The 16,517-nt window shown below is 37.5% G+C and overlaps 2 protein-coding genes across 6 annotated transcripts in view; both read right to left on the reverse strand.

Moving 5' to 3' along the window:
* Positions 1-960: 960 nt before the first annotated feature.
* LOC149415214 (glycogen synthase kinase-3 beta-like) overlaps positions 961-16,517 on the reverse strand; it is a 102,535-nt gene continuing 86,978 nt past the window's right edge. For all 5 annotated transcript variants that reach the window (XM_089642355.1, XM_089642354.1, XM_089642353.1 and 2 more), the window contains 4 exons: positions 11,029-11,266; positions 8,117-8,310; positions 5,209-5,395; positions 961-5,127 (listed from right to left, as the gene is read on the reverse strand). In XM_089642355.1, the coding sequence (XP_089498481.1) occupies positions 4,940-5,127; positions 5,209-5,395; positions 8,117-8,310; positions 11,029-11,266 (807 nt within the window). In that variant the 3' untranslated portion in view covers positions 961-4,939. The remainder of the gene's footprint in view (positions 5,128-5,208; positions 5,396-8,116; positions 8,311-11,028; positions 11,267-16,517) is intronic.
* On the reverse strand, positions 15,063-16,400 carry LOC149415215 (uncharacterized). Its single transcript, XM_089642542.1, has 2 exons — positions 16,151-16,400; positions 15,063-15,658 (listed from the first exon to the last, which is right to left on the reverse strand). Exons 1-2 carry the CDS (start codon positions 16,398-16,400, stop codon positions 15,063-15,065), a joined length of 846 nt encoding a protein of 281 aa, XP_089498668.1.

Raw genomic sequence — 16,517 nt, forward strand, 5'->3', positions numbered from 1 at the left:
CTCTTCAAGAATTTTAGGAAGAATACTTAATAGCAATATCGGTCTGTAATGACTGAGAGAGATCTCCTCCTTTGAATATTGGACAAATTATAGATTTTTTGAGACGATTTGGGAATACTCCGGTTTGCATGCTGAGATTAGAAATGTGTGTTAGAGGTGTTATTAAACCTTCTTTGCATTTCTTTACGACATTTGCAGTGATTCCATCTACATATTCCAGGTGCTGAGTTGGGTTTCAGTTCAGAGATGATCCTATTAATTACTTCTTTGTTTGTTGGTAGAAGGAAAAGAGAATTTTGTTGGCTTCTTCCTGCTCTGTAGTTTAAAGTCAGCTGTCTTTCTGTTGTTTTCATTTTATTTAGAGACATATCGGCAAGTGTCTGTCCTATTGTTGCAAAGTATTTGTTAAGAGTGTTAAGTGTATTTATATGGGGGTCGGTATTATTTGTTAAAATTTGCTCTGTCTTAATTTGCGAGATTTTATTTAGGGCTATGTTAGCAATTTCTTTAAGTACGTTGCAAATTTTCTTTGGGTTCTGCGAGTTATTTTCGATTTTCCTTTTGTAATATGTATTCCTCTTTTACACAATTAATGGTTTTTTTTGCACATATGTATTTCTATAAATAAATGATTAGTCTTCTTTTGGCTTGCTGCATGTTGCATCATTAGCTGCGTCCTGACACTGTGACGCATGACCTAGACAAGTGCGAGTAAGTATCAAACAATAGTTGAACATTAATTAATGCAAAGACCCGAAATTTAATAATTGTCACAATTGATTTCATTTGCCCTTCAGTTGTTGGTTGAGAACTGCCTCGAACGCTAGGAACGTGATGCGTGAACAGTGCTATTGGATTCTCCCGAGGAGGAAAAGTAATGTCGGGTACAGTTGTTAGTGGGGAGAGGAAGAACTATGGTTGTGGAGGGAGTTTGAATTAAAACTCGTGACAGAAATGTTTTATGATACGTTTTAATTTAATGTGGATTAGCAAATAATTGTCTAATACAATACATAAACTTTAGAAGTAATTCAAATGTAAATATTTCAATTGTTATAAAAGAACGCGCATCGTAAGTTTAGTGGTATTGCACTGATTTCATGCACTCGAGCGTCCAATAGAAGTGAAACACAAATGGCCATATAATATCTATTTATACAAAGAATAATAAACCTTGTGTCTCGGCTCATCTCCACTGTACAGGTACAGAGTAGAGGTGCAGAGTACACGCAGTTGACATTACAATCAGGTGATGCATTTATAAACACAGGGAAATATTCCAATTCTACGTGTAAATACATTAGCCATATCTAATTAATAAAATATCAAACATAAGTCCTTTAACAGAAAAATAAAACTGTACATTTTAAATGACTTCACAATGGAGATGAAATAATTGAAACGGCATTTAGAGGTTGAGTAGGGCAGCCGCTGGGACCGGAGAACCGGCGGCCTCCTCGGACAACATAAGATGCTCTGCCAAATTAGAGACAACGAAGATTACATTTGTACAAGTAACCTACCTAGCACGCTCTCCTTCCACACCACACGCACACCACTTACATATTCACATCAGCCTAGTCCTTTCCACACAAGCTCTGGTGCGGAGACCGAATATGCCCATAATAATATATTTCATAAAGTGACTAAAAATAACAAGAATCCGTCCATGTTTAGTCTATCAAGCAGGGTGAAGTTTCCCTTGGCGAGGCAAACAGCAATACAAGGACTAAACGCTAGACTGCGTGCTCCGTAACCTAACACCGTCCGCTGCAGTATCGGTAACTGGTTACCTACGGCCTCCACACTTCCCGGCGCACGTGGAGGACAGTGGTAGGGCGGCCCGTTTCCACATCAACATTACATTAACATACACGTTACCTCTACTTCCCTAACTATGCCTCGTCCATTCACTCGTACAATTATATATTTACACGCCCACTGCCGGCGCTGACCTCGGCAATAGCTGATAACCTTTCTTCTCTTCCTATTTGTTATTTAACCAGAGAGCCAACATTCAAACTGGATCAGTCTATCAATCCAAGTGTGCACGCGGAGGGTGAAATAAAGCAACATCAGCATCAAACGTGTTAGCGTTGACGTTCTCAGATAACGACGCAACTAACTGATATCGTCTAGTGGAATTTGCCTGGACGCATCCATCTGGAGCCGAGTGCCCGCTGAGGATAGACTGCCACCAGCCACCAGCCACCAGCCACCAGCCACCAGCCAACAGCCACCAGCCAACAGCCACCAGCCAACAGCCAGGGTGTCAGTAAATACATTTGGTCTGTATATACATAATATTATTATTGGATTAAATACAAACTAATCTGAATTATGTACAATATATTATAAATTGAGAAAATAAAAGGGATGATCCCATTAGCTTAGAGCTAACTCGGGCAAGACTAAGAGTAATGAAGTCCTACTGCCACCCGACTCTACGTTTCTATGTTTTAGTTACTTTAGTAGCTTCTTCTTCTTCTTAACAGTTAGAACACTATTGTGTTCCTAAGATATTGCCATAAATAATTTAGATTATTTATTTTTATCAAAAATGCACATTTGGTAAACTAATATTTTCAACGTTTGTAGAACTTTAAAATACAAATGACGCCGGCGATAGGCCAGTTAGTATTTTAAAAACAAACAACATCTCATCTAGGAAGTTTGTAAAAGTTGCAATACAAACACGTCCTCGTGGACAACGATGAGAACTTTAAAATAGTGATACAATTATTTGATTGGACTTGCGTGACCTACGTGTATATATATATGTATGTATGCGTGTTAGTCTACGTCTGCGCTCAATGGGATATAAATACACGTCTGAATTGATTCCTACCATTAAAGACAGCCGTCAACATGACGGCCACTAAACCAGTGGAACGTATGTACAGCCCTACTTCTAACAAACAAAGGGTGAATTCATTTAATTAATTAACACACCCAGATTAATATTTTAATAAACTTTGTATGGCCAGACTTCAATAAATGTCTATATAAAATGTTCAAAAAGTCTCATGCTATTAAAATATGTATATTAATAATTATTATAATATTACTCTTTGTAGCGTATCAAGTTTTGGTGTTTTTCTATGTTTTTCTTTAATAGAATAGGGTAATCCAACCAAGCTCACAACTGAACATATTATATCTGCCAGAATGCAGCTGTGTCAGTCAAACTCAAATACTGGACAATAATAATAACACGTTTAGTGATTATGAATCTAATTGCTTCAATTGCTTGGCTGTGCTGTGAGATGTAGCGGGTCAGCAGGGTTGGTTAGAATTACAGGAATGGACGAGTGTAAAGAGGTCAGGCCAATGTCAGGATGCAACTCCCGCCGCCCACTACTGGGAACCGTGACGGTGAAGATATATTAGTATGCTGTTCTAAAATCTATTTTCCCAAGTGAGCACCGTTGCTGACCAAGTAAATATCAAGCAAAGGATGGTAATGACCATCGTTGGAAGCAAAAACACAAACATTGAATGGGAGAATACAATGCACACACAGAGGAAGTTCACACACTTTACTAACATTAGTGGGGAGCCTAATTATCTGTAACGGACTATAGTAACCTAAAATGGTTCCCAAGAGAGATTACAAGTACAAGGCGCCTATTAGTATGTTCCGAGCTAGCGATGAAAGCGAGGCATCGGCTCTCTGCACTCCTCTCTTCCCAATTACCTCCGTGCACAGTGGTCAATCAATACTCATTACCCTTTCTCCCCAAATTATAGCCTAACATAACACCTAATCCACTAAATGTAAGTAGAACATTTCTGTACAGAGGTGACCTAACGTTGTAACGTTGCAACGTTGCCACGTCTCCACCTTTAGTTGAGGACAGAACACTACAATTTATTACTTGTTATCGGGCTGCCTCATGTTCTTAAAGATTAGGGCACTTCTCGTGATGTCAAAACACGTAAAACGTTGTGTAAAATAATAAGATAATGACAGCAGAACTGGCCCTTTACAAGAAGCATTATGGATTAGATTTGGAGATATTAGAAAGGCACAACAATGCTGAAAAGCATAAGCCAAAAGTTATTGGATTGATGGATTGATTGCAGATACATAGTAACATTATACGGGAATGGAATAATGAATGTCTTCCAATCCACACGTACCAATATTAATGCAAATACGTACAAATATTCTAATGCCTAATGAACGTGGAAACTTCTAGTTGGAGTGTGTCGTACAAGTAGTTGAGAATAAACCATCGTTGATAATAATAAACCTTTAAATAATTAAGATTACGTTTTTATTGTTGTGAAAATATTTTAAAATGTACAGATAAATAAAATAACGATAACATATGAAAGATCAGTAAACCTAAAGATCACACGTCACCGACAGTTGCCAAATATGTATATTTTACATAAAATAATATCTGAAAATCATAGGAAGATAAACATGTCAAGAAATAAAAGGAGAAGCCGGTGTAAGGTGCCTTACTTTAGGTTATAATAATACGATATGAAAGCAGTGTCCGAGTTATTGAACTATTTATTGTACATCTCATCTCCTAAGTCCACCGCGCTCTATCTGCCAACTACAACACATTATCTGCCAACTATGCATAGTAAAAAGAAGCTTGTCAAGTTACAAATAGTATATATAGTAATATAGTATATAGTATAGGGGCTGGCTGGCTGCGTGTCGGTGCAACGTTTGGGATATGGATCATACTGCAGTAAAAGTAATGCCAAACAAACTCTTCCATCAATTCTCCTAGTCTCCCTCCCGTCTGCGTCCGTGATACGTCGCGTCGCCGTGGCTGGCACCAACCACACTCACACGCTATATTGGTCCGCCCGCACACGCTGGCACTTGTATTCAGATTCATCCACCAATTTAATCATATCACACGCATCTGTCGCTGGGGGCTGCTATCTGCCACGCACACACGGGACCACCTGCCTACGCAGTGTGCGTGGGCGAGGCCTCTGCGGGCGGCGGCGCGGGAGCTGAGCAGGAGGGCGGGGTGGGGGCGGGCTCAGCGGCCCCCGCGCCCTCGGCCACCGCTCCGCCCTCCACCACAGTGCCACCCTCTCCCGCCATCCACTCGGGGATCAGGGACGCCTTCAGGCCCGGCTCGCTGGAGAGTTCTGCAACCATGAGAAAACCAGTCAGTACGAGCTCATTAGCGGGGAGATTCACTGCCTCATCGGTTGGTTGCTTGTACTCACCCTGCTCGGTGAAGTTGAAGAGCGGCGGAAGCTCATGGCCTGAGGGCAGGCGCGCATCTCTCTGCCGGAGCTCTGAGAAGAACTTGTGCGCGCACGCCGACAGCGGAGAGATGCGCGCGCGCGGCCGGTACTCCAGCAGTTTCTCAATGAGGCTCAGCGCATCCGTGGGCGTGCTGGACCGGAACACCTGTAACGTTAAATTCACTGCTATACTCTCCACTCAACTCTACCACCATTCCGACCAAACATTATTTCACACAAACTGTATGAGGTTCAACAAAGTTCAAGTTAGTTCAACAATACTAGCGGGCATAGTTTCTCAACCTGTGATCCCCATCCATAATGGCGTAAAACATTAACAGCACCGTTAAAAATATAACAGATTTTTTATTAAATCAATTGTAACATCGAAGTATAATAATATGAACTACCCAAATGGTGAAATATGCATGCAAATATGCCCTATAAACACCAAAATATACATACACTATAATTTCCCAAATGCAAAAGACGATAAAAACAGGAATAATAAGTGTTTTGGAACCCAGTTCTTTACGAACTTTTTATTTCATGAGGAGGGGGAAACAGCCATCGAAATTATCAAGGATAAAAAGCAGTTTTCAAATTTTAAAAATAAACTGTTAAAACAACTTTCCAATTTAAATAGCTAATATTTTGGAGAGAATTAAATGGCTGAAATACGCGTTAACCACCAAAAAAGGCTCAATGAAACAAAAGAATCAAATGTGCACTACGCATATGCAAATGCATAATATCGACGCTGGAAAGGATAAATAGCTAAAGCATCATACTACTACTCAGTAGCGTTTTATCTTTTCCAGCGTCGATATTATCTTATGACTACTTTTGAACTACATAGATCTTATATAATCATTTCAAAAAAGATATTTACAATATAAATGTTCATTTACATAATGTATTTTGTTTGGTCTTATGATGACTGCAAACTAAGGTTTTTTTTATGTGTTTGGTTGCAATATTTTCAGCAACAAACAAATATCGCCTCTAATAATTTGGTAGACACTGTAATGTGGGTAGAGAAATAAATTTTTAAAAATTTAAAAATTACATCATGAAGGTTACAAGTTATTGGAAACAGTTGAATAACCCAAATAAATTCAGATTGTTTGAGAAATCCAAAAATGAATGAACTTTACCTCTCCAGAGCAGTGGAAATGTCCACCAATTTACATTTACCCTGATTTGATCTAGGTTTTTAGAAATCTAGTTATAACTCTGATATAATTTGTTACTAACCACAGCACCCCAAAGTTGGTTTTGTTCTTCAGTTGAGAAACACTGCTAGCGGGTATTGTTTTCATTCAAGGTGTTAATTTATATACAATTTGTAACAATCAATTTGGTTTTGTTCTTCAGTTGAGAAACACTGCTAGCGGGTATTGTTTTCATTCAAGGTGTTAATTTATATACAATTTGTAACAATCAATTTGGTTTTGTTCTTCAGTTGAGAAACACTGCTAGCGGGTATTGTTTTCATTCGAAGTGTTAATTTATATACAATTTGTAACAATCAATTTGTCTTTTATATTATTGAGTCAGAATAGAATTTGGCAATAATCTTCGATAAATAAATAAATGTGTTTGTGATACTACTTTACAAAAGAGACATCGATGGGTCTGTGTAGTTTTTGGGAAACAATAAGAATTATGTATTATAAATTCTCGGTTCATGATATCTCCAGTACCAAAAGGCACTACTTTATAATGCTGGCTACACTTTTTAATTAATACCTTTGATGAAACTTTTATGAACCTACAAATTTTGGATAAAATTTACATTTTTTGAAATACGTCAGTTTATGTACCGAATTCTATGTTGTCACCTTCATTTCTGTAGGACTGATAGGGAGTTATTGATGTTTTTTACCCTTTGTTGCCTCTCACAATTGTTTGGGCAGAGCAGGGGTCATGATAGTTAAAACAACGGGATGCGGCATTAGACATTGTGGGATTAGAAGAAGCCACATAGACAAGGCGGACAGACCATTACACAAGCCAGCCAACACCGACGCCAACGTTCTACTGAGAATGGTTTTTCCATCTCACTTCTCTAGACTCGCTTGCTCGGCGACAATACTGCTGGTGAGACAATTATTATTACGATAAAAAAACTTAGCTGATCGTTGGGTTAAAATAGGGTTAAGTTAATGAAATGATTGGACATTGCTATTCTTAAATTCACGGATATTTGGCAACCTTTCTTGGGAGATGTGAAGAGAGGTAAGACCTCAAGGATTACGCTGAAGTAATGGTGGAACGTAAACCCAAGCCAGTTCAGAGTTGATTGAGCGTGTTGCTTTGCCGGTCGGTTGAAGGTAGGTACATAGATAGGCAGGTTGAATCGGAATTAGAAGAACTGAATGCGGTGTCGAGATGATTGAATGATGCGGGTGGTGAACATACAGTGTACGGTGAACAGTGATCAGCGGCAAACGTTACATTGTTTAGGGGTTGTTTAGAATCGAAGACAACAGACAAGAAGCCCATTTAAAACATTAGAGACATGCGTGTGAATGTCATAACCAACCAGCAACCAACCGACACACACACGATACGCCTGAGGAGGGCAGATAGGACAGACAGGAGACTGGCACACCGTACTGTACACTGCATGCTCTAAGTACGGCAACAGAGCAGAGAGGATCCAGTCTCCTGCGGACTTACTCTGATGGCGGGACGGTTGGGACAGCCAACACTGAACGGGTGACTCATTTGCTCCAGAGACAACTGTGGATACAACAAACACGGACTGGCGTCAATACATCTCTTATCCGAGCCGTGCGCTCTACACATTACACACAACTGACAGGGGAACAACTATCTATACTGTAATAATTACAACATGGGATGGGGGGAGACTACCGACCTTGTACCAGGGGTGGCTCTTGATCTGCGGGAACTTGAACTCCGTGTAGTTGGGGTTCATCTGGCGGATCTGGTCACGCGTGGGAGTGCCTAGCACCTTGATGATCTCCACCAGCTGGTCCACGCCCGAGTCTCCGGGGAAGATGGGCTGCCCCATCAGCAACTCCGCCATCACGCAGCCCGCTGACCACACATCTGTACACAAGTTGTATTCATTCAATTTCTATTCTATTATCTTCAACATTCCCGTGGATAGTGAGTGAACTTTAATATGAACCATGACTGGCCAAGCTCTCGGAAGTTACGGTGAAGCCCATTTAAATGTCATTTGGATCAAATTATAGGTCAACAGTGCGGTACCAAAGGTCACATTATATCTTGTTAGGTTAGACATTAAAAAACTGTGGCGGTCCGGCGGTTCCTAATTACAATCTACTTTCTGCGCCAAAAACTGAACTGCCATAAAACCGATACAAAATTTAAGGACCTAAGTTAGTTATAATAACTACCTTTTTATAAATTTCATTATTGAGGACTACTTTTAGGAGAAAACTGGTTGTTTATTGTTGTAAAACTATTCCCATATATTGGAAACTTAACAACAAAATACAAGTAAGTAACATTTTTCTGTTCTACATATTGGCTTTAGATTCAAGAATAATACATCATTTCTTTCTACTGAATATCAATATTTTTTGGAACATTTAACATGTCAATAATTTACTACAAATAAAACTTGGTAATTTTGGCCGGCTGATAGAAAACACTATTTTGCATATCGTCGACGGCAATCTATTACCGCGTAAGTCATCCTGCACTGCCATTTGACGGCGGTAATAAAACTACACGGGTCGAATTAATATAGGATTTTTTCAATATAAGGGAATAGTCCTACAAATGAAAACAGAATCAGCGCATTTTTTCCAGTTTTTCATCTCTCATGAAAAGTGGCCAAATATGATTTACGCGGTGATGGATTGTTCTTTTCAACATTTTGTATATTTGTTATTAAGTTTCCTTTACAACCACTGTGAAGCCGCAGTTCGATAAACATCTACAAACAAGTGCTCTTGAGATGACTTTTTAGTGGGGTGTGTACCTGGCTATTTAGATCTGGTCACCAAACACGGGTAAAGCTATTTCAGGCAACGTTTCTATTCTGAATGGTGGTCTTTCACCAGAACAACGCCAACAGAATGTATCACTCTGGAACATGCTGCACACAAACAACAATAGAAACTCTCCCTTTATTAATATGGCATGGAAGTGTGCAAACTCCGCTGACTATCTAAGCTAGTCAATGGAAATTGTGCATTTGGTACACAAAGTGGGTATTGGCAAATGATGTTGGCGACATGCGTTGTGAATGTGGTTCAATAATAATAATGACTACCAGGTTTTTTGCTGCTAGGACCTGCGGGCGGCACTTAGTTGGGCTTTGAGTTTAAGTGATACTAACAACAGTTACATTCAATAGGTAGATATTAGATCAATGGGTAGATATATAATAGTAAGACATTCTGTAGTAGTCAGAGCGCGGACAATGAGAGGAACACCCTTCACCCCAACATAAATCTCGTCAATGAGAAAAATGTTTCCTCTCCCATATATCACCGAAATGATTTTATTTTTAAATTGAAATTAAATTGCAAAATATATAATTGTAATTCAAAAATAAATAATTTCAACATATTACAATATTACATATAACTTTGCTGAAATAATATTATACTCTTACCAAAAGATTGTCAAAGTAATTACATATTTTTTTTAATATATTAAGAATTATTTTATTGGGATAAGTCCTAAAAAATCTACATATTTGGGTGAAATAATATTACGCTCTTGCCAAAAGATTGGCAAAGAAAATACATTTTTTTTAAATATATTAAGTATTATTTTATTGGGATAAGTGCTAAAAAAATTGAAAAAAAAAAAAAAAAATCCCAATTTTGAATGGAAATACAAATGTACTATCATCAACTTTACTTTGGCCCTCCGCATGTACTTTTTAATACTAAACAGGAGTTAATTTGTTTTTGAGGACTTGACATTTTTGAAACACGTAATAAATTGGTCACGTCTTAGATGAATTATGTCTATGAATCGCATATTCGTTTTCTTTCAATTCTATGAGCTTCAATAATTCAACTACGCTTGTTAATGGTCAAGTAATTTTGCACAAAGAACGATATTATTAAAAAATATGTGTATATTGACAGCTAACTGACACCATGGAGCATAGATTTGCTTCTAACTTGCTAGGTATATTTTTAATTTTCAAGGAACTTCAGAATGCGTTATTACAAACGTCAAATATTTAACACATAATTGTGGATAATTTTTATTGTAATGTAATTAATCCAATGGATTATTAACTTTCTAAAACATATTTTCTTCGATATTATCCAAAAATTAAATGAGCAGAAACAAAGTTTTTGAAAAAATCTCATATTTCATGAGGCAAATCAAAAAGTAGTACATTTTCTAACGGCACGACGGCAAAAAAAAAAACAAATTTTTAAATATGTTTTTGGCACGAAAGTTTCCTTGTCAAAACTGGTGAACTTGCCGCTTGGAAATATACCTACGGCGGAATTTCTTCGGTGAGTTATGAGATTTCCAATTTTAGTCGCCGTAGGGTCGCAGGTTAATTTTGTAATAGTATGAAATCGGGTCTTAATTTTTTGGGTCCGGTCGCCTGCAAACCGAAATGAACCTTACGATCGGTTAAAATTGAGGGGCAGAGTGGTCGTTTTTGCCTGCAGACCACCCATTTAATTTTTTGCGTGAAGGTTATGCGGAATTTACCCGAAACATACGATTTGGCCGAAAACGTCCAGACGATAGCATAAGCCTGTTTCTATCATCTACTACAACCCAAGTGGAGTGCACTAAGTAAAGGTGTCTGACCGATCTTGGTGGTGTAGTCGATGGCCCCGAAGATGAGTTCAGGCGCGCGGTAGTAGCGTGAGCAGATGTAGGAGACATTGGGCTCGCCGCGCACCAGGTGCTTGGCCGAGCCAAAGTCGCACAGCTTCAGCACGCCCGTGCTCTGATTGATGAGCAGGTTCTGCGGCTTGATGTCTCGGTGGCAGATGCCCAGAGAGTGGATGTATGCCAGACTGCGGAACAGCTGGTACATGAATACCTGCAATCACACAACACAACCATTATTACATGTTCATTAACATTTTGTTTTTTTTTTAATTATAGCATATTTACATTTGTACGAGTTCAGGACACTTGTCAATTGGAGCATTTGGTTGTTCTTTTTCTTCTTTTTCGACAAACCCGAGCGACTGATTTTTAAAAATAATTTGACCTAAAAATTTCCAACTTTTTGACTTGATTTACTAGAAAACAAAAACCCAAATAAATAAAAAGTCAAACCGCAAAATCAATTTCAAATGTAGATTCACCAGTTTCTCACTATGTTCTTGTACTATGGGGTTTCCGGACACCATGAATAGTAAAACTGGCACATAAGATTTTATAAGACTTTTGTATAAATTTCTTCAGTTCCTTGTTAACTGAAGGCCTACTTTGGAACCCACACAAAACGATTTTTTTAAACCCTTAAAAATTCCTGTCATGGTGGTACTGAAATAGAATTAAGTAAAAACGCCAGCCGCAGTGCGTGTTTGTTCGCAATTTGGCATTTTCAGATATTCCAAAACCGCTGCGTTTGATCGCAGTGCTTGCGGCCAGAGATTTTCACTATATTAGATTTTTTTTTTATTTAACCTCAAATAGAAGAGATTTTTTATTTAACCTAGAAAAAAGTGTTCAAAACAGTGACTTTTTTTACCTACAAAATTTCCGATGCTTGTTAATAGGCCACTTGCAAGGATTTTCTAATGACTTGGAAAAAAATGAGTGGATAGATTTCTCTACTAAGATTACGAAAATGTTACTCAAAAAATTTTGAAATGTATAGTTTTTTTTAAATAAAATAAATAAATCTGTTATTTTTGGCTTGTGACGTCACCACTTGAAAATGTTCCGTCTCCAATATTATTGAATTAATTTTTGTAAAATTCCACACTGATTATTTTTTTTATATGGCAACACCTTGATTTCCGGCGACTTGTGAATTTGAATATTGACACTTGTTTGGGGTTTGGCTGTTTGTATTGTAGTCCGCTAACTTTGTTGAGAAATTAAGCATATATTATTTGGAAATGATTGAAGTAGGTTTTGTTCAGGGTCAGTCTGACAATTTGCCGAACATAGATTCATTTATGATGGCTACTTTTCTAAGTAATAATATGAATTTCATTGGAAGCGAAATTAGAAATGTCAAAACAAAAAGGTTAGTATTTTTTCTGTATCTTCTAATATACGAATATTATGTTATATATTTTGACAACATTTAATATGTACTTATATATTATGTTTCCATCAATTATTATTATTAAGACAATTGTTAACATTCAGTTATATGCAACTGTCTTTTGTTTTCAACGTGTTATTATTATATATTTTAAAGGTCTGCACGTGAAAGTTATGGTGATAATGCTATCGGGTATGTGCAGGTAAAAAGAGAAGGTCCTATCTGCACAGTGAAAGCAAAAATAACCCCCGAGCACCGTGTCCGCCAAAAAGCATACTCTGTTGTACTTTTGTGTGATGAGATGGAAGATGAAATACAAGTCTTAGAATGTCAAGACTGTGCAGCTTCTAGAGGTTAGTTGAACTGTATGTCGCTATATTGTAAAATATGTTTCTCTCCTCTAACCTCTACACTCTTCTACCCTATGGAGATGTGGGGAAGAGCAAACTCTTGTGTGATGTAACAAACACAGAATCATTGCGAGGGTCTCTGCCAGCTACCTGTTGACAAATAATTTATATTTGGAACATTTTGCTTTCAGGTGGCTGTAAACATGCACTGGCATTTCTAACATGGCTCCATAGGAGAAGTGAAGAACCAGCGTCGACATCTGTCGACTGTTATTGGAGAAAATCAAAGTTATCGTGTGTCGGAACCTCCCAAAAGTTCATTCTGGCATCCCAAGTTGGCAAGAACGCAGTAAAAAGCGTGGAAAAAGGTAATGGAGATTTCCTGGCAGCAGTACTCCAAAGGAGTCTTAAGGAGGGGCTTCGATGCCAACTGACTCAACTTTACATGGATCCGAAGCCCACTGACTGTTTGTCCATGCACAGGATGATTTCTGCTTTTAAGAAAACACGAAACCTGCACAATACAAGTGCTACAGATTTCATCAATTTTATTACATGTGATCTAAATATTCCTCCAAATATCTTCGAGGAAGTTTTTTCATTAACAAGAAAGCAGGCTAACTGCCCGTTATGGTACGAAATGCGATATGGCAGAATTACTGCATCCAAACTATACGAGGCAGCTAACTGCAAAACATTGGATGGAACATTGACTGAAGTCATCTTAGGGGCAGCCAAGATTCCAGACACAAAGGCTATGCAACGAGGTCGGCTTTTAGAACCTTTGGTGTTAAAGGTACTAGCAAACCAACTGGGACACAAATATAAAGAATGTGGTTTCAAAATCAGTTGCAAATTACCAATTATCGGTGGCTCCCCGGATGCAGTCACTGATGATTATATTGTTGAGGTCAAGTGTCCAGTCAAACATAGTACAATGAAAAATTACTTTTTTGAGGGTGTTGTTGCCAGAAAGTATTATGCACAAATGCAAATACAAATGTTTGTACTGAACAAATTCAAGGGAGTGTTTTGTGTTGCTGAACCCAACTTTGAATCATCTGGCAAAATAAATGTTTTCCACATCGATTACGATGAAGAATTCTGTGTCGAAGCTATTAATAAAGCCATGCTGTTTTGGTCCAGAGCTATATTTCCTGTACTTAAAAAAAATGTATAGGTATACATTATTTGAAATAAATCACGTATTTACTGCACTACACTCGCTTCTTTATTCATAATAATACATGATTATATTGATTATGTACAATAGCATCATATTATTTTCATCCCATCCACCATAGTATAATATGTATTTGTATAAAGTGACAGAAAAACAAAAACAAAAAGTTTACATAAGACATATTTTTACATTTATACCTAGTATTTATTTGATAATACGTACACATGTTATTGTATTATCGCATAGATTTTTTTTGTATTTATTATTGGAAGTAAGAAAATGATTACAAAGTGGAAATTCTAACACAAATAGAAATGTATTAAAAAGTGGAACATGATCACTTTGCTACAACACAACTGTATTTATATAAACTTGATGTAAAAGTAAGGCGTAATGAATGAATAGCAATCAATCCACTCTCAGTAAAATATTGGAAGCATTATTATAGTCAGTACTTGCACTGACTGGTAACGCTGGCCGCTAGATGGCGCTAGTGTAGCATGTTGCATTTCTTCGGGACAATACAAACAAACCTAATGGCGGGCTTTAATATTCTTTTTACGTGTGAGCATAAGAACAGTAAGGTCGTATGTAGGTTACTAAATATTTTATTTTCGACTTATATAATTTATTAACGTAAAATAAAGAAAACATTTCAAATAACATGCATTAAAAAAAACCAACCCACAGAAGTCACGGGGCTAGGAGGCGCTAGTATAGCATAATCAGAATGTATGGTAAATGTAAGAAGTTGAAGGTGTTATACATAAATTATTCTACAGTATTTGATATTATCCCTTTTGGTGGCTTCATTGCCTATAAACTCTAAGTAAAAGCTCCAACATATGTTTTTATAAAAAACACATACTGGCGCTATAATTACATAATATTATACACTTTAGACTTATTCTATATACATTACATGAAGGATAAACAAAATTACACTGGTACATATTATGAATATTTATATTCAAGTTAAAGTTTATATGATAATGAAGCGCACATAACATTTTAAACTAAACATTAGCGTAGAGCACAAAACACTAAAAGACTAATAATATTAATAAGACTAATATGATCAAATTATTGGTTTTTGTAGATTTATGAGTCCACATGCAATCATAACAATATGGTCAACTTGTTGAGTCAAATGGAAGTCTATACAAGAATGTGGCTTTAGAATATTATACTCTCTGAGCCGGCTTATTACACGTTCAACGTGTATACGCAGGGCTGCTATTTGCTTGGATAACTTCACCTCTCTTTTAGTGCTATTTACACCTGTAACAACACTTGGTGGACGCACAAGTTGACAATGTTTGCCTTCTAAAATAGTAGCTAGTTGCTTAAAACCTCTATCTGCCATTACCGACATGCCTTCAGACAAGTTGTCCAAGAAGCCGCACTTTTCCACAATCATCATATCTGTAGTACGTCCACCAAAGCCCTTTGAAATGAAGTTAATAAAGCCATCAGGAGTGATTGATATTAGGTACTTGAGTGTATTGCATTTTTTATATTCTGACCAAGTTAGTGCCTGCTGCAGTGGATTTGATGGCTTCTCTATCTGAATTTCAAAACAGTCTATGATTGATACGACATGTTTGTATCTTGCTCTGAATGGAATTGGTAGTAAGGCTTCTATTGCTTCTGACTTAGGCCAAAATACCAGTTCTGCAAGATGACGAGATAACTTCGGTAAACTTTGCTTAAAGATTCTTGAAGCTTGAGCCTCAGAAAGGCCAAATTCATCACCTAAAATGCTGAAACTAGAGTTTAATTTAATTTTTTTTAAAACGATTAAAACATTTAAAATGTTTATATTTTCAAGGAGTGCTAGGGTTTTAACAATCCAATAAAAATCTTTAAGGATTCCTAAATACAGCTTTGGTTTGTTTTCAATATGCTGCAGAGTTAATTTCAATGACAGACTTTTGAAATCACTATTTGAACTACTATCAACGTACGAATCTGACGTAGCTTGTTGGGAGTATTCTGAACCAGATGCCGATTCCGAGGCAGAACTGTCTGGCTGAAGAGTGACATGCTTTAGTTGTACATTCTTGGTATTTTTATTATGCTTCACAGGAGAAGTACTTACGTCACGAGTAGTTAAACACTCGATTGGACCCCTACTGTGTTCTTTTCCTGTATTTGTCAATTTACTTTTGAATTTCTTTTTCAAATTGCATTGAATGGCTTTCGAATCAGTTGCGTTCTCAACTATCAACATGTGAAAGTTTTCTTCGGAGCTTGATGTATCTTGTGGTCCATCCACATGTTGTTGAAGTATTTGGAGTCCAGAGCATTGAGGCTTCTCGAGAGGAAACGACACTTCCAGTTCAACGTAGTCTTGAGGTTGATTGATGATCTGTTGTGGCACAGACTCATCCACATCAGACAGGCAAGGAGACATTGGCTCGAGACTTGCAACAAACACTTCACCGCCTTTAGATGAGCTTGGATGCTGATCCACCACATTGAGTAGATCTCGCCCATCAGCTCCAATTTGACATTCAAATTTATGAGGAAT

Source organism: Hesperophylax consimilis, chromosome 18 (genome assembly GCF_061612785.1).
Source record: "Hesperophylax consimilis isolate HC1 chromosome 18, BYU_Hcon_1.0, whole genome shotgun sequence".
Taxonomy (NCBI): domain Eukaryota; kingdom Metazoa; phylum Arthropoda; class Insecta; order Trichoptera; family Limnephilidae; genus Hesperophylax; species Hesperophylax consimilis.